At 37.3% G+C, this 22,167-nt stretch overlaps 1 protein-coding gene across 1 annotated transcript in view; it reads right to left on the reverse strand.

Moving 5' to 3' along the window:
• LOC6034019 overlaps positions 1-22,167 on the reverse strand; it is an 82,273-nt gene that overhangs the window by 38,431 nt on the left and 21,675 nt on the right. Inside the window, 3 exon segments of the mRNA XM_038266161.1 lie at positions 14,240-14,361; positions 14,480-15,205; positions 19,007-19,137. Coding sequence (XP_038122089.1) covers positions 14,240-14,361; positions 14,480-15,205; positions 19,007-19,137 — 979 coding nt within the window.

Here is a 22,167-nt window from a genome sequence, read left to right on the forward strand (position 1 = left end):
CTCAAAGTTCATTGAAATTTTGAAGTTTTTTTTGCAAAAAAAAAACATTGTTGCCCTCTGATTTTTCAAGCCAAACGCTTACATTATGCAATGCCATCTGGTATATTCGATAACTTGTAGCTAAAAGTATTTGCAATAAACATTTCCAAGGTTTCATTCTTTGGTAGTAAATGCACAATTGTGCACATCAACACGGTTGCATCACAGTTTGACCTTTCGTAATTTACGACTCTTCGTTGTCTCCTGACAACTGAATCATTTTCAAGAGAAATACTCGAAGTGGTCGTGTGTTCACCCTTTCGGCGAGGTGGTAATCAATGAGTCAACGCATCGCGCTAATGGATACAGGCATGATTATGTTTGCAAGGAAGGAAAGTGAGTTGTAATTTACCAATTTTTCAAAATCCTCATGTTTGCGTTTTTGCCGTCTTTCATCGGCTCTGGCAGCTACGCGGAATTCAATATTTTCCTTCTTGGCGTTTGTGCACTTTGCACATTGACTTTCTTCTTCGACGAGTTTCTCAGGTGAGCAGCAGCAGCAGCACCAACGATATCATTTCCACCACCAGCGCAGCAGCAACCACCAATAACACCTTCCAGCATCCAAACAGCAGCAGCTGCACCAGCACCAGAAGCCGTGCCAAGGCACGCGAGAGAGCAACTTTTCACCAAACAAACTGCATCCACGCAAAACTTTGTCTTCGCACCAAAGCCGATTTGTTTCTTCCTTTACCGGTCACAACACAACTTTTTCAAGTAATTATTCACGCATATCGATATCCTTCATTGCATTACTGCTGCACATCGTGATCTTCACCGAGGAATCGAAAGTTTCACTGAACCACAGTGGTGCTGAGTTGTTGTGCTCCTTCGCGAATTCACCAATGTAGGCTACTACTGGCTGTTACTTAACAGCACTCTCTGGTAGATGGTGAAGAAGCAAAAACTAGTAACTTGATAGTGACTGGGGGTGCCGCCACTCAATCATCATCGCTCAACTGGGAAGGAAAGAAAGTCCCTTATAGCGTATATTCACTTTGATTTATCATTGGTCACTAAACGGCGTTGAGCGATGGTTGAGTGACTCTGAAAGCCAAGCCAATTAGAAGAGGGATAGAGTTCACTTGCAATTTACGATACTGTTGATAAGTCACATGCCCTCGACTTTCTTTAAAGTAGCCCCCGAAAATTCGTCCAATCTCCTCGTTAGCTCTGTCGTCAGGAGAAAGATTTGAACGAAGTATTAGAAAGTTGTTATGTTTGCCAGAAGGTCTGACTGTGAACCGCTCAGGAAGTGCTCTGAAAACGGCACACAGCAGAGGCCATTTCCAGTGTGGCAGTGTCCGATCAGTGTCCGGCCAAGTAAACAAACGACCACGTCAACGGCGACGCTCTGCACTACAAACCGACAGCCGAAACCGGTCCACACTGCCATCGATCAAACATAATGCTGCTGACTGTGGCTGCGGCCACGGTGATGCACAGTGGAAATGGCCGATCCGATGCAAAAAGTTGGTAGAAAATGCTAATTATATTTTCCTTTTCATTAACATATTTGCTAATATTTCAGGATGTAAAAATTATTGGTGGGAATTATTTTTTCCAAAAAACGGTAGAAAGTCAAGTTTGAATGAAAAAAGTGTTTTAAAATGCATTATATACCTGTCAAGTGTTTTTTTGCAATCATTAGTTTTCAAAATATCTAAGTATTGACAAAAAATTTATTTTTTTGCGAAAAAAAAATGTTGCGGTTCTCTTCTTTGGAATTTCATAAAAATTCTAAATATTTTTAATTCAGCCCAGACAAGCTAAATATGATTATAAAAGCTGAAATAGTAGTTTATGCAACAAGTTGCAAAAAGAGGATTTTTTCAGCGAGTCGTACATTTATCCAACGAGGTTCACCGAGTTGGATAAATACGAAGAGTGCTGAAAAAATCAAGTTTTGCAACGAGTTCCATACAACATTTTTTGCAATTCCAAAAAACACACACTGAGTGAAATTTTATGTAAAATTTTCATGTATTTTGTCAATAAATCGTTTAAATCAAAAAAATGTTGAAAAGTGTTACTTTTCGAAACAAGTGCTGAAAAGTGTTGCTATTCGATTCTGTTATTTTTGGTACAGAAAAGTAGGCTATTTCGTCGTTCAAGAATGACAGGAAAAGTAAGTAGTTTCACGAAGGAATTGCAAAAAATGAATTTTTGATTGTTTTCAGTTGATTTAACTTCTATTTTCATTAAATTTTGGAGTTTTTTGAAAAAAAATTGCCCTCTGATTTTTCGGACAAATTTTGAAGGGGGGCGACATAAACTTTGAAAAATATTTGCAACGGCCTAATAAAACCATAAACAATCGGTGTCAATTTTCTAGTAAACTTTTCGGTATTTACTTAACTAGTTTAAATAAAAATTGGATGATTTTTAAAATTTAATCCGCAGAACAAAAACAAAGGTTGGTTAAAAAAGTGCAGTTTCCAAAAATCAATAAGTAGCATAGCAATTGTTTTTGCAAAAAAATTAGCGAATAAAATATAAAACTAAAGATAGTTTATTAGATTATAAATGAAACAGCAATTTAGGATGGCTGCGAATAACTGAAAAAAAAAAAACAAACACTTCTCCATAATTTTGATCAATTCATTTTAAACAGTCTTCGAGTTGAGTGCCCTTTCCAATTCGAGTGGTAAATTTCAACAAAATCATTGAATCATCCTTTTTACGGCCACCATTCATCCCACTATGCGTCAACTTGATAGGAAGTTATGTTTTCGCGCGAGCATGTCTTCGTCGCGGAAAATATCTCCCACCTTCCCTACAAACCTTCCCTCCTTCCAGGGCCAATGTTGCGTGCCTTCTGGCTGTAAGTGCCACAAATGTGTGGCCGGTTAACGGGCAGCGACAATCTGGTCCAGAGGAAAAGCAACAACGGGGCCGTCATTTCTAAGCAGAAAAATGCGAAGAGTGATCCGCCGCGGACATAAACCGGTTCCAGGGCGATGGAGTCACCGTTGGAATAGGTCGGTCAACGGGCGGCAGGTGGGGACGGAAGAAGCATTTAAACAGCATCAGTGAAGCAACAATTAAAATTACTGATACCGTACGCCGCAGATGATGATAGTCGTGGACTCTGATGGGACGACAAAAAGTTAACAGGTGTTCTTTTTCAACCAACAATTTTCAACAGATGGTTACGATAAGGGTTCGTTTTTTTTCGATTGAGATGGCACTATAAATTCATTATTGAAATCGATATTTAAGAGCGAGTTTTTCACCAATGTGTAACAGGTCGTATCGAGGTGCTCCGATTTGGATGAAACATTCAGCGTTTGTTTGTTTATACATGAGAAGAACTCATGCCAAATATGAGCCATCTACGACAAAGGGAAGTGGAGTAAAACGGACGGAGTTTGAGGTCCAAAAAATAAATTTACAGTTCCAATACTAACGTTAAATTTTCCGAGGAATCCGAATATGCCAAATTGAGACCAAAAAGTGCCGCTATGCAAGCCTACAGGGCAAAAACTAACGTTGTAAAATGATTGCTATAGAAAAATCAAAAAAACTATGAGAAAAACTGCGATTGGCCAAAAAGTTAATACCTCATGGCTTATAGTCCATGAAATTCCCTAAATTTTGACCTATAGGAGTATGGGTGTTGGAGGCTGTTGCAAAAAGATATTAAGGTTTAAAAAAAGCAATTTTTAACAGCAATTTGCAAAAGCTATGAGCAAGAGTTAAACCAATCCTGGTCGTCAATGGCTCATTTTGAAGAACTTCAAAAGACCTTTTGAATGCATCTAAGAGAGTTGGAATTGATCAAGTTTTACGCAAATGGGAGCAATTTTAGGATTTTTCATGTTTTTCGGACCTCAAACTTCAAAGCCCGTTTTACCCCACTCCCTTCGTCGTAGAGGGCTCATATAAGGCATGAGTTCATCTCTTGAACAGACAAACAAACGCTGAAAGTTTCATTCAAATCGGAGCAACTAGATATGACCTCTAGAACAAACCGAGCAATATTTACAAAAACGTCCTCTTAAAAAGATTTGAAATTTATAAAATTTTGCAAATGGTAAACTGAAGCAATCCAAAGTATTACCTCTACTGAATGCTTTAGAATTCAGATCGCAGAAAAAAAAAACAATTTTTTTCAAAAAGAAATTGATAGTTTTCAAAAAGTAAACATTGGTTTGGAACTTTATTATTTATTTATTTTTAAATAAGTTCTTCTCGATCTCACTAGGTTTTTTGGCCAAATTTTCCCTAGTTTTTGTTTAATTGCATTTGAAGAACCTTCTGTTACCAAACGGTTATTGAAAAGGAAATAGTTGCAAGGAACACCAAATCTCTATGAACCAGTTATTCACACAAATTGTAAAATTGTTATTTCGGTAAATAAAATGAATTGAATTGAAAAAATAAATAAGTTCTAACATTTGGATTTCTATGAAAGTCCAATCATGAATTGAATTTAACTAGGATTCGATTATCCGAAGGTTTGTACTTCGAATAATTGAAACATGAAGAAATAAAAATCGTATTATTATTTTAAATTTTCTTACTTTTAACATAAAATACGAAACCCGAGACCGCACTTTTTTAATTGGAATGTTAGATTGCCTTTTGAATTACCAAATGCTTTATTTTAAATATTTCATCACCCCTATTTTGGCCGCCATCTTCGATCTAAAAATTCTAAATCCTTAAATTCTGTAACTTTTAACCAAATAAAACACACATTGTTTTTATTGGAAAACTGCTAATCTTCCACATCCTTTTAAGTTTTTTTTATTTTGTGTTTTGTGCTACACAATTCGACATTTTCGAAGTTGTAAACACTTCAGTTACGTCAAGGTATAATAGATTTAGGATTCCTGAAGACCCTCCAATAGACATAATTGAATTGTAGTGAATTTCTTGCGAACAATTAAAATTGTAAATATTGTGTTTAACTGTTTTGGGCCATCGCAAGTAACGTTAATTTTGCTACTCCAATAGATAAACGTGGGTGAGTGTGGTAGCTTAAGATGACTTCATACCATTTATACCCAAAATTTACAATTTTATTTGCACTATAATTCAATTCCATCGATTGGAGCGTTCAAGGATCCTAAATTTAAAAATTTCAAAATCTGATATTTTATCATATTTAGGCCGCCAATTTATGATATTAAATTAAAACTCTCTAGAGCAATCATGATTGATTTTGTATGTAAAAGCGAAATATTAAGTTCTATTATTGATTTGCGATGTTTTTCGAACATGGACCGATATGTAAACTGTTCCGGTTATAAGAAAAGACTGTACTTTATTTTGTTTAGTTTGTTTGCACATAATAAAAATCAAATCTGAAACATATTCAAAAAAATCCGAAATATATTCAAAAAATATTAGTTTTCATAGATGGTTGTTTTCCCCTTTTTAAATTTTGTGAAAATGAAAATGTAAATTAAATGACTGTTTTTTTTTACCCAAGTACATTTCTTGACTTTTATTTGAAAGGTCCTTCAAGATACGGTATTTCCTTATTTTATTGATGTCCAATAAAATGTGATTTGATGTGTAAAACAAACTAAAACATGTAAACACATAGTCCGTTCCGCTCACGTTAGTAAATGTTTGCATTAAGAATGAGCAGGATAGACTGCCCATTCAGGATGATTTAAAGTAATGTAATGTTAAATGTTACAAAATTAAATACCCCAACTAAACTTTTGAACAACATCCATGGCTCCGTTCCACCCTTCAATTAGAAGACACGAATCAGAGCACAACACGCCTCGGCGCGGTGGCAGTGCAAAATTTACCCAGATTGCACAAAACAATCGGCCGCTCTGTTCCGTCTGAAATTACGTATGCGCTCGACCAACAAAGTTCAGTTTTCGTTTTGGCCGTTGGTTTCGGGTGTGCACGCCACCGGGTGCTGGCACACCGTACCATGCAACCTGACCGTGCAGTTTGTGCCTGGCCAGTGGCCATCAATAAGCCCACTCAAACCAGAGCCAAACCATCGCGGCAGTGTGCGTAAAATTGATTTCGTTAAATAGTTTGTTTTGTGTTCTGTTTCACTAATTCCATAATCAATTTTTTTTTTCGTGTGAGTGTTGAACACTCCACGCTGCGTTGGACGGAGCCAAACCTCAAACCCCTCGAGTGGCACATAGTATCGTATCGGGTTACACCATCATCCGTCCGACCGTCCGAGGCATCGCGCACTCTATCGACTCTTGGCGCGCGCAATCGGAACATGCCGGCTCGGTTCGGTTCGGCTTTGTGGCAACAATTGGCGGGCGCTGAATTTCACCGACTTTGCGCCCACCACGTCATAATGCATGCATGTAAACATAATCGCACACTTATATTGCACATTTTGCACAAAACCACCACCGCACCGGGTTTACTACGGCATAACGATCGTGCACGGCAATAAGGCATTCCGAAATTCTTCGCTACCCTCGAACGACTTTGGCGCGCAGGCAAATATGACACGTGAAAGTAAGTCTTTCAGTAAACAGCATAAGTAAACAGTGAAACACTATCCCTCCGTGTTGACAATGGCTTTGTTGGGCACTTGATCGGACATCGGTTCCGCCGAAGTGCAACAACAAAATCTTCTACGAAATGTTGAACCAACCTAAAACCTGACTAGTCGTGGACTAACCAAAAAAACGCACAAATCCACAAATAAAACAGCTAGTTAAGTGCACATTTCACGGGAAGCAAAAATTACACACGACGAGTAGCATTAATTAACCGACGACGACGACGATCGCACGAGACGACGAGAAGCACTTTGGTGAAGAAATTCAACCGTTCACTTTCATTCTTCTTCCAAGACTGACGAGCAGGTCTGCCGGAAAAATGTACCTGCCTTAGCCAGCAACCATCGGGCCAAGTGAAGCGAGAAAGACACTAGCATATACACAAAACGGCGGCGGCGGCGGCTCAGCCGAGGCGAATCCACCAGCAGCGAAGAAACCTTAAACCATCGCCATCGGTTGAGAGGGTATTTTTTAGAGCTGTTTGCGTTTGCGAGAGTTACTGCTGCAACACGGCCGGCCATTGCCGTATGTGTGTGAAGGGTGTGTGGAGGGACCATAGAATTTGAACACGGGAAGTGGCCAAGGAAGGCCGAGGCAAGAAATGAAAAAAAAGTAAAGCGTATCTTATAGGTGTGTACCAACACAGACGCAGGAAGGACCAGCACATGAGAACGATCTTCCACGGAAGAAAAGATGAGCCTACAATAACGTTTCTAGCTAGAGCTAGTTTCTGTGAAGAATAGAGTAAACAGAATACTGAGCAATAAAGAAGGTTGAAAAGCCACAGAAAGGTAAGTCTGGAGGCAGTCAGTGTTTTTGGGTCTTTCGCAAATGACGTTGTTCAGTATATTGAATGGTGTCTTGGGAATATTGATCCACAGGCAAACGGACGTGAAAAAACCATAGCTTCATAAACGATCATTTCAAATTCGCAAATAATCTTAAACTTCCCTTCCCACGCCTTGTCTTTTAACATCAATCCCTTCCCTACTAACCCCGAGTAGGCCGCGGGTAATCGGCTCCCCTCCCACTAACATTTACACACAAGATCCTCTGTAATTACTCTTAGCTTCAAGAAAAATGTAATTACAAAAGCCGACTTGGTCCTAACCTGGTCCCAGTACCGAAAAGGACCTTATAAAAATAGTTTGATGAAAAAAATAAACGTAAACGAAAATGATAGAGAAACCGTGAGCGAAAATCGTCAAAAACACCCATTTTTGGAACAACCTATATCAGATAGGACCTCCATAATCACCAAACAAAAAAAGTTCAGGTCTAATAATTTTGACCAAAAAACTCTCATGTAAAATTTGAGCCAATAATTATTTCTAACTATCCTTTTTGATATTAATAATAGTTAAGTATGTTTAGCCGGGACCCGTGTTGTAGGGGTAAGCGTGGTTGCCTCTCACCCAGTCGGCCTGGGTTCAATCCCAGAAGGTCCCGGTGGCAAATTTTGAGACGAGATTTGTCTGATCACGCGAACGGGAAGTAAATGTTGGCCCCGGACTAATCTAAAAAAGGTTAGGTCGTTAGCTCAGTCCATGTGTAGGAGTCGTCTCCCCTGGGCTCTGCCTCGGTGGAGTCACTGGTAGGCAGTTGGACTCGCAATCCAAAGGTCGTCAGTTCGAATCCCGGGGTGGATGGAAGCTAAGGTGTAAAAAAGGTTTGCAATTGCCTCAACAATCAAGCCTTCGGACACTTAGTTTCGAGTAGGAATCTCGCAATCGAGAACGCCAAGGCAATGCTGTAGAGCGAATAATTTGATTTTTCTAGTAAAGTATTGTCCGTTTCTTTCAAAGATACACGCCACGCGGCATTTCAGAATGTGCCATAGACGTTGTAGCCAGCGATTTTCTGCACTTTTTGTGCAATAAAAAACATACCCGGCAACAATGCCATGCAATTCGAACAAGAAGATCAACAAAAACAAAACGCACAGTATTGGATTTGACAGCGCGCATTTGCCGAAAGTGCGGCGCGTCGTATCGAGGCTGGTTTGCCGCGTGTCCTTTTCGGGAATACGCGCAATATATTTCATCACTCATTTCGTACAGCAATTACTTCCCTAATGAACAGAGTTGTTGGATTGGAATCTAAGTTACTGGTAACAAATTACTGGTAAACTAAATTTAAATGTCGGCTTCACCCTGCACACGGCTCATCTCAAATTTCCGCCAATTTGGTTCAACATAACCTAATCTCATAGAGAGCCATTAAAACACATTTACAACACAACACAATTTTTAGCATCATTTTCTTGGAGACAATTCGTCATTGTCGTTATATCTTGCCGCACGTGCATTTTGGGCCAAATTGAGTTCAGAACACCATTTTGTGCAGCTTTCACTGCCTCACCGTGGGAAGGGAAGTTTAAGATTATTTGCGAATTTGAAATGATCGTATATTAAGCTATTATTTTTCACATTGTTGTCACTTTTCATATGAAAGAAGTTTCAATCATGTTGTGCTATCCTGACACACCCTAAAAATTGCTGTAAGTGCGACGACTGGCCTAAAGAATATCAGGTCAGAACGCATTTGAAACACGTACATGCCCGACTACGATAAACATTTCTGGAGTTTTTTGTTTTTTTGAAAAGGTCCAATAAACCAAATTTTCAGTTTTTGCTTTTTGGGTGTTTTTTAACACTCCTGACTCAAGGCAGTTTTGAAAACACCCAAAAAGCAAAAACTGGCAATTTGGTTTATTGGACCGTTTTTTTTAAACTACAGATTTGTGATTATAACTCGGGACTCCGGCAATCAAATTCGACCAAACTTCGGGACAATGCATGGAATGGTCAACTAAACAAAACGTGTTTGTTATTGTTCACATTGCGTGCGCTAGTTTTAGATAATTCTAGGTCAAGCATTAAAACGCGTTTTTCTCTGAATGTCTACGTGCGATATGATAGCATGACAACGATGAATTGATCCCAAATTTATAAAATAAAATCCTTATAAATAGTGAAAAATTTATGTTCTTATCCATTCCCAATTTCGGAGGCCTCTGAAAAATGCTTTGTTTAAAGAGTGTCAGGTTATGATCATTTCTTACATTTGTCCCAACGATAGTGGATCTAAAATTTTGCCGAGCTGTTCGTGGGAATCAATAAAAAAAACAGGAAATAAAATTTAGTCAATTAACAAATTAGGTTAGGAAATCGAGTAAATTGCCCAACGTTTTACGGACGACCTGCGACGTGACGGGCCAACGAACGTGTTGCCTTAAAAGTGATGCAGTTTATTGATCTCTCTCCGTCCAGCTAATTATCCAATCGACCATCGATTCCCATTGTTTCGCGATTCTGATCGTTTCGCGTGTACCAATACCTGGCTGGCCCTGCTTACACAGCATATTAATCCATGTAAAAGTGTGTTTTTTACTTGATTGTTTTTTTTTTATATTCAAATAACACTTTATTTTGAAAATTTCCAGTGTCTGAAATATTTAGCGTGCCATAAATATTCATCATAAGAATGGTTGTAACATTGGAATCGTAATACTTTTGGAAGTATTCCTTTTGAGGTTAAACCTCAATTAAAGGTTGGCTAAGAAAACATTTTTGTTTCGACACGTGAGAAAAAAACGTTCAGGCACAGAACCTTGACACAACTGTCCAAATAATGGAGAAACTAACATCCAACACCAGCCATCAGATCTTTTTGAGACAACTCCCATGATGGAAATTTGCTCCCACAAAGCGTCATTCGGGCGATGATGATGATGATGATGTGTTATTGAATGAATTGACTTGACACACATCTTCCACCCACGCCAACGCCTTTTTATCCTTTTGTTGGTCCTAAATTGGAGGAAATGTTTGCATTCCTTCTTTCAAAGCGAAATGAGAACATGCAGAAATGTAAAATGCATGATGTTTGAGCCGGGCGAGCTTGAAAGTAGGTACAGGGTGTAACAGCTGTGGAGAAAAACACTATGCTTTGTAGTTTCAGGGATGAGAAAATGATTTAAAATTAACAAAAATTCACCACATAAAGTGTATGCTAAGAATCAATTTATATATGTATTAGTAAAAGTAAGATATGATATGTATTTAAAAAAAAATCTGAAAAAACCAACGTAAGACGATGCATTTGATCCCATCTCTGTAATGTTATATTTCACCTTGTTTTACCCCTTTTGCTTCATTCATCAAGCATGTCATTGACTCTTGCATTAGCAATGATAGTATGTTGATTTTTCTGGAAATAAGTTTTTGATGTTATCATTTCCAACTGAGCACTTCAAAATTGATTTTTTTAGATATTAATTAATTTTTCTGCAAAAAATGTTTTGCTTAAACAAACATTCAGAATCATTCAGCCATGCTTGTTTACAAAAAAATACAGTAATCAGGAAAAGAAACAATCTCAATATTGCGGGATTGGTTGAGGTTTACAAAGATACGGTGAAAATAATCTTATCCTGCGTACATGAAAACAAGCATTTAGCATTGAAATCAAAATTTAAACTTCTTTTGCACGTATCTTCTGGTGTCCACTTTCTTTTGACAAACTGTCACTTAACCATACCTCTACAAGCGGCGACAAAAAATATATAAAAAAAAACATTACTTAATCCACCTGGTGCGTTCTAAATAGCTATGCAGATATGTACAAATACAAAATCAAACATTATATACTCATAACTTCTGACAGGGATGTCGTATCTTTAATATCCTACCATGATTGATCCGGATTTCATTTTTATTAAAAAAATATGAGATCTGAACTCAAAAAAGTGTACAGAACCGGATGGGGCCGGATCACTCTGGAGAGTTCCGGAGGAAATCAAACACCGCGAAGTTCGTAAAACACAAACTTTATTTTGCACTCGCAAACATACCGAACTTCTCCAACGGACACTTTATTGGGATCTGACGATAATTACTCTAAACTACATGGAACATACATGGCGCATCGGTGCATTTCGCGCCACCGATCGCAGTTAGCTGAAAGGGTTAATTTTGATAGTGGAACCACAGAGAGACATAAATAATGCGAGAAAAAGAGCGACTTCAGAACTGCCACCACAACAAGTATGGTTTAGTACTGCGCGGGGTAGCACCAACCGCGCGTACCACAGTACATCATGAGCCTTCCTTACCCAATTCTTTACAAAAAGTATATGAATAAAACTTAAGTCGTCATAACTTTCGATATCCGATATCTTCGGCGTTCTAGGATCATTAGAAAGATCTTTCAAAAACCTTTCTAAAAATATATAATGAGACGGGTTTTTTTTTACAAAATCCACCCTTTTTAACAACTTTCCAACCTAAAGCCAAAATTGTTTTTAAGCATCACTTTTGAAGTACTTTTCTCAACACCGTAGTATTAACTAGGATCTTATGGGACCCCAAGACGGATCGAATGAGACCAAAACGGCCCAAATCGGTTCAGCCAGTCCGGAGATAATTGAGTGCATTATTGTAAAGCCTTTTCTCGGTAAGGTGAGGAAGGCAAAAATACAGGAATTGAATGTTTTTACAACTTTTCAACATTTCATAGACGAACTCTTTTATTTTCAGATTTTTTTTATAATAGATACAAAGCATACAAGATAAAAAGCAGTTTTGTCTAGTTAGCCTAGTTCAGAATTTATTGCAAAGTTATAGTTTAGCAGTGTTCCCACGAGCCTAAGCCATCGGCTAGGCTAGGTTCATTTTTCTGGTTCAGGTTCACACCACACGTCGGCAAGCATCGTCGGCTCAGGCTCAATGAGTGCCGTGAGCCATGGTTCATTTGGTTCAAACCAGGCGAGGCTAGCCAAAATGAACCATTGGCTTGAACCAGGCTTGAACCTGGCTTGAACCTAATCAAAGAATGTTAGGCTAAACGGCAAGCTTTGTTACACCGTAGTATGCTCAAACCGTAACATTGTTACACCGTAACAGTATTACACCGTAACATTATTACGGTGTAAGGAATGTCACGGTGTAATGATAGCTACGATGCAACGAATGTTGTGGTGTAACAATGTTACGGTGTAATGAATGTTGTGGTGTAAGAATGTTACGGTGTAATGAATGTTACGGTGTAGCAATATTACGGTGTAACAATATTACGGTGTAACAATGTTACGGTGTAACAATGTTACGGTGTAACAATGTTACGGTGTAACAATGTGACGGTGTAACAATGTTACGGTGTAACAATGTGACGGTGTAACAATGTTACGGTGTAACAATGTTACGGTGTAACAATGTTACGGTGTAACAATGTTACGGTGTAACAATGTTACAGTGTAACAATGTTACGGTGTAATAAATGTTGCGGTGTAACAATGTTACGGTGTAACGAATTTTGTGGTGCAACAATGTTACGGTGTAATCATAATACGGTGTAACAATGTTACGGTGTAACAATGTTACGGTGTAAAAATGTTACGGTGTAACAATGTTACGGTGTAACAATGTTACGGTGTAACGAATTATGCGGTGTAACGAATGTTACGGTGTAATAAATGTTACATTGTAACATTGCTACACTATAAGATTTGTTACACAGTGCATTATTCCTATGGTTTTTATTAGCCTGGTTAGCCTGGCTTAAGCCATGGTTCATGGTTCACTGAACCAGGATTGAACCACAAAGGGAGGCTTAAGCCGAACCAAGTTTATAGGTGAACCTAGCCTGACCGGTTCATTTGGGAACTATGGTTTAGAGTTTTATTTGCCATTTGAGGATTTAGTTATTTCTTTTAAACAAAAAAAATATAAAAAGATGAGTTGAGATATTAAAAGTGATAAATATTCATAATTTTTATTGGTTGGCGAGTCCATAAAAAAAATAAATGAGTTTTAGGCCAGCAGGTGCATTTCATGGGTCAATTATTACTAATTGATAACGACAACGTTTATTCACGTTTACCGTCATATGGTTTATTCCAAAACTAACTTCATTCTGCGCATTTCGATTCCAAATTTATGACAGTACATTCTCGCGTACCTACTAACAAGGCATTTCAGCCAGAAATAGTAGACCAAAATGTATTGCAAAGCTTTTACGTGAATACAAATCATATTATAGCCTTGTGCAGTGCTACACGCACATGTGGTCCATTAACGTGACACGGGCCAATGGGTGGAAGTACTTTGGCCATAACGAATTTCATTAACTGCCGTAAGAGCCAACACTAACTCATAAAAATAACTATTTTTTTCCATGAGTTCACATAGATACACACACTTTAGGGTACAATGCAGCTGCGTTAAATAAACTATCCTCGGTCCCACCCACCTGCTCTGATTCAATACCACTTGTGGACGACAACTCATTATGATACACGATATATATATATATATATATATACGTGTGACACATTTACGAACTGCAAGTACAAGATTCAGAACATCACCGGCGGTGCCGGTGCGACGATGACAGACAGGAAATAAACATCAGCCCCGCCGGAAACATCGTGTGTGGCACACGTTACGGTTCTCCGGGCCGGGCTCCCACTTTGGCGATAAATTCATTGGCAAAAGTGCATTATATACGACTCATCTATTCATGTTCCCGTGTGCTGAATAGTGATGTTCCACATGGACGATCTGGCACTCCGTGGTGTATTTTTGTTCTCATTGAAGCCATGCCTCCAAACACTTGTGGCTTGGGTTGGAAACACTGGGGTTCTTTACTATTGGAAATTATAAATATGAGATTGAATAAGAATGGTGACTTACTGATTTCCTTGTCGTAAGCTTTGGTCGCCTAGTAGTACTTCGGTGCCTCCCCTTGATATGTTACTGCTCGTCTCATACGGCTCCTCCTGTGGCTCGAGTTCACCCTCGGAGAGTGTGGCCAGCTGAGGAGGAAGGTATGAAAGATATATATAAGAGAGTGCACGGTTTAAACATTAAGTTGTACAACATTTTTGCATGCCGTTAGTAAAGGTGATGGTTAATACGGAATTATGAGATTACCTCTCGCTTGGGACCGTGACCGTTCGTAATGATCGGATTCGTTAGATTACTGTAATAACTACCACAAGAACTGCTACCAGCACCAGTTTTACTTATATTGCTATTAATGCTGTTGTTGTTTAGGAGACTATGGTTCAGGTTAACAATATTGTTGTTGATGGCGTTAGTGTTGTTATTCAGATTGAATTGTTGCTGTTCGTTAGGTTTGAGTATGGTCCCTGCGGCCCCTGCCGGTGTGCCACGGAACGTGGACGTCGATGCTACGTTAGGTGTCACGACGGCGGAGGAGGCATTCGGCAAACGGGCGGACGCCGACGAGGAACCAACATTCGTGTAGATACTGACGTTGGAGGACAGAGGTGCAGCTGATTGGATTTGATTAGTGGTTGGCTTTGGGCCGACGTTGGAGTTGATCACATTTTGAGCAGTTTTCGCCACAGCTGCTGCTGTTGACCCAGCCACCGGATTAGTTGCGGTGAGAGCGGTCAACGCGGTGGTTGCTGTTACATTACCTATTTGTTTCACCGTGTTATTGTTATTGGTTGCAGTGTTTTGTAAATTGGACCCAGCTGAGCAGTTCGACTTCGTTCCTGCCGTTACCGTTGTGCTGGTGTTGGTTACGGAAACGGTGTTGCTCGAAAGTGACGTTACGTATATTGGCGAGGCTTCCTTCAGGAAACTTAGATCTTGTGTAGTACCTCCTTTTGCTTGACTTTGCTGATTCAGCTAGAAATAAAAAAGGAGGGAAAGTAAACAAAATTAATTTGAAAATGTTTTAAAAGAGTAGTTTTCTCAGATTTCGGTCATTCATTTTTTTGTATTTTTTAACCCAGCTGAAACTTTTTCGGTGTTTTTATTATGCCCAAAGAAGCCATTTTGATCATATGTTTGTCCAAATAATTGTCCATACAAAAATGATGTATTAAAATTCAAAAGTCTGTATCTTTTGAAGAAACTTTTTGATTGATTTGGTGTCTTGGGCAAAGTTGTACGTTTGGATAAGACTAAACTGAAAAAAACTATAGTCGGTAAAAAAATGGTGATTTTTTATTGAACTTTTTGTCACTAAAACATGATTTGCAAAAGAAAACGCTTTTTTTATTTTTTTTATTTTTTGATATGTTTTAGAGGACATCAAATGCAAACTTTTCAGAAATTTCCAGGTTTTGCAAAAAATCTTCGACCGAGTTATGATTTTTTGAATCCATACTTATTTTTTCAAAAAATCGAAATATTGGTTGCAAACATTTTTCGATATAAAGTCAAATTTGCAATCAAAAAGTACTTTAGTGAAATTTTCATAAAGTGCACCGTTTTCAAGTTATAGCTATTTTTGGGTGACTTTTTTGAAAATAGTAGCACTTTTTATTTTTTTTTTAAATTAATGCACATGTTTGCCCACTTTTGGAAAAATATTTTTGCAAAGCTGAGAAAATTCTCTACATTTTTCCTTTTTGAACTTTGATGATACGACCCTTAGTTGCTGAGATATTGCCATGCAAAAGTTTAAAAACAGAAAAATTTATGTTTTCTAAGTCTCACCTAAACAATCCACCATTTTCTAATGTCGATATTTCAGCAACTAATGGTCCGATTCACAATGTTAAAATATGAAACATTCGTGAAATTTTCCGATCTTTTCGAAAACAATATTTTATATTTTTAAATCAAGACTAACACGAAAATTTTTAAGCCCAATATTTGAATTTTTTGAAAAAATAAGTATTGATTCATAAAATCATAACTCTGGATTTTTTTTGAATAAAATATACTTTATCGAATCTTTTTTATAATAATTACATTTGGTTTACATAATAAGTGGTCAGCTGTGGCTCTTCAGCTTTAGTTTGCTTTTCGTGATTTAAACACTGTTAATTTTTATTACTTTATCATTTTTGTAACATGAGGTACAATGAGGAAAAAAAATGTTAAGAAAACATAACCTAACCTAAAACTAACTTAAACTTACCATAAACTAAACCAATCCTTGAATCAAGGGGTATTCAGAAATAGCACATTTTTCCCTAAATTTCAAACATTTCTCTTGAATCTTCTGATCCAACATTTTTACTTCTGCTAATTCAAAAAGCTCACTTGATCTTGTCCAGCCAGGAACATTCAAAACCATTTTGACTACCTTGTTTTGGACACGCTGGAGCTTCAATTTATGAGTTCTAGCGCAACACTCCCAAACAGGTACTGCATACTCAATAACGGGGTAAATTATTTGTTTGTATACTGCTAACTTATTTTTCAAAGAAAGCTTTGATTTTTTGTTAATTAAAGGGTACAAGCACCTGATGAGAATGCTGCACTTGTTCAATATTTTGTCTACATGCTGTCGAAACAAAAGTTTCGAGTCAAGTATGAGACCTAAGTTGACAACTTTCTTTGACCAGGGTATCAAAACATCATTCATTTTAATCAAAACATCATCCTTTGGGACATATCTGGCAGATTTGGAAAGAGGAAAAATGATGGTTTGAGTTTTGGCTGTATTTATGCGAATTTTCCAGTCGCCAAAGTATTCGGAAAGAACGTCAAGACCCTTCTGAAGACGGCCAACTAAATATCTGATATTTTACCCTTATAAATAAGGGCAGTGTCATCAGCAAAAAGTGACAACACACCATTACTAGGAAGAGTAGGCAAATCAGACGTAAAAATATTGTACAGAAGTGGGCCAAGAATACTTCCTTCGGGAACCCAGCATCAATGTTGAATAATCCAGAAGCAATCCCATTCAGAAAAACCCCGAACGATCTCTCCGAAAGATAGTGCTGGATAATTTTGATAAGATACATTGGAAAACCGTACAAATACAGTTTATGTATCAAACCATCATGCCAAACATTGTCAAAAGCAAGGGGATGGAAACTCTTAGAGCTATAATTATTATGTTGACCAGTATATCAAAATATATGTTAGTATACTTATTATTTCCTTTACATATCGCCAGTATACTTACCAATATACTGAGAGTATCTTAGTATACTGACAGTTTATTGCTTTTCGGTTAGTATACTAACAAGTATACTGGAATATCGTTAGTATACTTAGTATTCCTAAGTAATATTAGAGTTTCCAGCCCCTTGGTCAAAAGCCTTCTCAACATCCAACAAAGCCATAGCAGTTGATTTAGACTCAAGCTTGTTCTGATTGATGATTTTGGAACCTCTCGTAAGCTGATGAGCAGTATTATGTCCCTTTCGGAAGCCAAACTGCTCGTTCAAAATTATATTATTATCGTTGGTAAAATCCAAAAGCCTTGAATAGATGACCTTCTCAAAGAGTTTGGACAGACTACTCAAAAAACTAATGGGACGATAACTTGTTGGCGATGTTGGATCTTTTTGAGGCTTCAAAATTGGTATGACTTTGCCCAGTTTCCAGTTGGTGGGGAAGTAACAAAGTTGCAAACATTTATTGAAAATATTGGCTAGATGTTGAAAGAACTGATCACTCTGTTTTTTCAACACCAGATTAAAAATGTTATCAAAGCCAGAAGCTTTCATATTTTTCATTTGTTTTATTGCAACTTTGACTTCCTCACCAGAAACATGGGAATCTGCAGGAAATTCAAAGGTAGAGTCATTGATTGTTGAAATACTATTGGCAACTGATGTTTCTTTACGGCTGGTCATGGAAGCGCCAAGATTATGTGAACTAACAAAATGAAGCCCCCCCCCCCCCAAAGAGCGTGACGTACTTTATGGATGACGCCATAATGTAAATCAAACAAACTTGTCCAAATTTATTTACTCTATGATTTATGATTGCGAATGTCAAATGATCTGGCAACACTGTCATGATAAATCTGGACTTAATTTAAGTTATGTAGTTTTTTATTAATTTAATTAAAACGCTCGCAAACAATCTTGCATAAAAACAAATGGAACCTTGTATTTACTATTACAGAGATTTTATTCATCTAAAAGATTCAAACTGTGTTGGTTGGTCTCCAAAGATCAGTTTCTCTACTTCATATTACCAAACACGGTCGATGCCTTGCATAACTTTGAACAATGCATTCTTATCTGTACGGAAATATGTAAGTAAATCTACGCTCCCCACACAGTGACACTATGTCTCATGGACAGGAAAGTGAACCGAACTCATGAACATCGACCCACAGTTGTCTAGACAGGTTAAAGAGCCAATACACATGCTCATTATGAGCCCGTTGTGATAATAGACATTGAACAACGCAGCAAGTATAAAGTTGGAGGAGGTAGCACATACTGCTTAGGCCTTTCTTTGTCACGTACCGGCGTGACCGCACTTTGTTTGTGAGTAAAGTGAACATGGTAAAGAGACAGTAAGAGCGGCCAGTAACAAACAGGACGCGATGTGAGACAAAACGTGAGACAGATATACATAAAAGTATAAAGCCATCTGGAAATCAAACCAAAAGAAATTGAAACTCATTTTATTGCAAACAAAAATATATCCAGTATTCTCTCCCGTAATATCTAGAACACAATGTTAAGAAAATAGCCCACATCGTTGTCCGGTATTTTATCTTACCTTTATAGAAAGTTGGGACATGTCCACTGGTGTGATCCGTTTGAGGGCTGACAACCGCTGCAGCCTTTCTCTAGCTTGCTGTTCAACTGCGATGACGAATGCATCTTGAACGGCGTTTCCCAACTCGCCAGCTGGAAAAGGGAAAGATGAGAGAAAAAAATCTGTCAAACCGAGACAAAAGAGGTTAACTTTCACGATGACAGCAAAAAAACTAGATTATGTGCGACATACACGTAGTGGCTAAACCACCTTACATGAGGGCCAGTGTTTTGCGGACAGAAAACGCAAAAAATAAGTTCCCAGTAATGAATCGCAGAAGATATTATTGAATGGATCAAATTTCACACAGCCTCCATCCGAGTTTGGTTCACACGAGAAATACGTGCGAGCGCGGAGGACAAGTGTTTTGTCGAATGTTTTGCGGTTTTGTGAAAAGATTAAAGATTTTTAAAATTTAGAAAAACTATTTATTAAAGAAACCCAATATAGCGTACATAGTTCCTTATAAATAAATTGCAAAATTAAACTGGAATGCACCTTTATGGTGTAGTGGAACTATATTGAACAATTATTTTTTGCTCACGGTTAGCGGAGCCACACGTTTGTTATGTGTTTCTTCGGTTGATTGTGGAGATACATGTACAAACAAACACGGGATGAAGATAAGTGGTAACATACAAAGCAATGTAGGTTAATAATTTGCACTGGCCAATTTGTTACCGGCTTATTATATTGAATTTGCTCGTGCCACAGTTTTTTTTTTTCATTAATGTTTATGCAAGCCATCCAAGTAAATCACTGGAGGAAATATAAGAAGAGCAATGACATTAGGGAAAATACAACTAAACAAAATGGAATGGTCTCATAAAACAACAAAAAAAAAACTATATTTTTGCTACGTTTTCATGGTTTTGTGGGGGTGAATACAGGTAAAAAAATGATACACTTCTCGTAATTTCTAAATAACAAAAACAATTTAAATGATATCGAAAATGTTTTAAGATATAATTGTTCTTAGATAGTTTACCAACATTCTCTCAAAATATGGTGAAATTTGATTAACTCTACTTCAAATGCCCATCGTTTGTAAATTGAACAATCTCACCTCTTAGAGGTGAAACTAAAATGACCGATTCTTAGCGGTGTAGCAACAAAATGTAACTCTTTTCAATTTACAATGTGATTTTTTGAATCAAAGATTCCATTTTATTATGATTCATTATTTGCAATGTTCATTAAATGCGTTTTCTTACCACAAACGCCAAAAATATTTACCAAATAAGGTCTGCCAGCCATTGAATGGGCGAGGAGTTTTACATAAATCTGTTCCTTTTGTTGGGTAAAAAAAACATATATTTCAACCAATTCGTTCAGTTCAAAGAGCCAAAGATTATTTTTCAATTGGCAAGAATCAAGCTGGTAAAACTATAGCGATTGTTTGGTGTTCCTTTTAAAAGCCCAGTTTTACGATTTTGTCACTACAGCCAAAATGCTGAGAAAAAAAATTGATTTTTTCTAAGGAGTCGAAAAATCGGCCACATGATGCTCAAACGTGAAAATAGATTCAAAGGAAGTCAAACTAAATTTAAGAAAATACCAAAAATGGCAGGATTTGTTCTAGGAACGAGATTTTTTCAGCAAAGTTTTCTCGAAATGTCTCCTTTAAACAGAATTAAGTTTCATTGAGAAGAACCTGCAAAATTGCAAAACAAAAAATATAATGAAAATTGAGCAGCAAATAACTGTTGAAAGCTTCAGGAGAAATATTTTTCATGAGTACGAGTGATCAAAGAATCGGTTTTATTATAGTACTATCATTCGGGACGACATTGGGTGTGTGGGGTAAGATTGGATCATACAAAAATGTTGAAATTTGTATGATAAAATCTCACCACCCAGACCCAATGTCACCCCTGATGACGGTGGTCTAATTATATTATTCTCTTTTAAAAATCCTTTTCAAAACCCTTGATTATGTTTTTGTTCTAATGGTTTGGAGTGAAGATTTTTGTATGTTGAGCAATTTTCTCAGATTTCGGTCATTCGATTTTTTTTTGTATTTTTTAATCCGGCTGAAACTTTTTTGGTGCCTTCGGTATGCCCAAAGAAGCCAGTCCATATAATTTTCCATACAAATTTGGCAGCTGTCCATACAAAAATGATGTATGAAAATTTAAAAATCTGTATCTTTTGAAGGAATTTTTTGATCGATTTGGTGTCTTCCGCAAAGTTGTAGGTATGGATAAGGACCACACTGAAAAAAAATGATACAGGGTAAAAAAAATTTGGTGAATTTTAATTTTACTTTTTGTCACTGAAACTTGATTTGCAAAAAACACTATTTTTAATTTTTTTATTTTTTTATATGTTTTAGGGGACATAAAATGCCAACTTTTCAGAAATTTCCAGGTTGTGCAAAAAATCTTGGACCGAGTTATGAATTTTCAATAATACGCCCTTTTGAAATGTGGCCAAACATTCAATAATACGCCCTTTTGAAATGTTAGTTATTCATAAAAATCCAGTAATAACCTTACATCCAACATCTAACATGCCAAAAAATTTGATTATATCAGCTAAATCATGTTATTTAATTTAAAGAAATGTACAGTATGTAAAAAAAGTATTTGCACCCCTTGGGCACTATGCACATTTTGTGATGAAACATGTAAAAAATTTAAAGTTTGACAGGAACCCGGAATTACGTCGTAGGAAAATCCGCCGGCATCTGAACCGGTCCACGATTCACAAGTCAACCTATGTGGAATCGGAAAAGACATAAAATTTCCGATCTTTTGATACCCAAACATCAAGGTTTTCTTTAAAACCTACGTTTTTAAATACCTGTAATATGGCTGTTTTCGGCTTAGCAGTCGTAACGACTGCTAAGCCGAAAACAGCCATATTAACTGTCCCAGTCTAGATAAACGAGTACGCGTTTAAATACCTGGGCAAAAAGTAAGTTTGATCCACGAGAACAAAAATTACGAAATTCCATACATTTTTGGCAGGTTGCTCAAACGAAACCATAACAACGTTTTTGCTTAGGTATTTAAAAACGTTGGTTTTATAGAAAACCTGGATGTATGGGTATCAAAAGATCGGAAATTTTATGCCCTTTCTGATGCTACATAGGTTGACTTGTAAATTGTGGACCGGTT

Source organism: Culex quinquefasciatus, chromosome 3 (genome assembly GCF_015732765.1).
Source record: "Culex quinquefasciatus strain JHB chromosome 3, VPISU_Cqui_1.0_pri_paternal, whole genome shotgun sequence".
Classification (NCBI taxonomy): domain Eukaryota; kingdom Metazoa; phylum Arthropoda; class Insecta; order Diptera; family Culicidae; genus Culex; species Culex quinquefasciatus.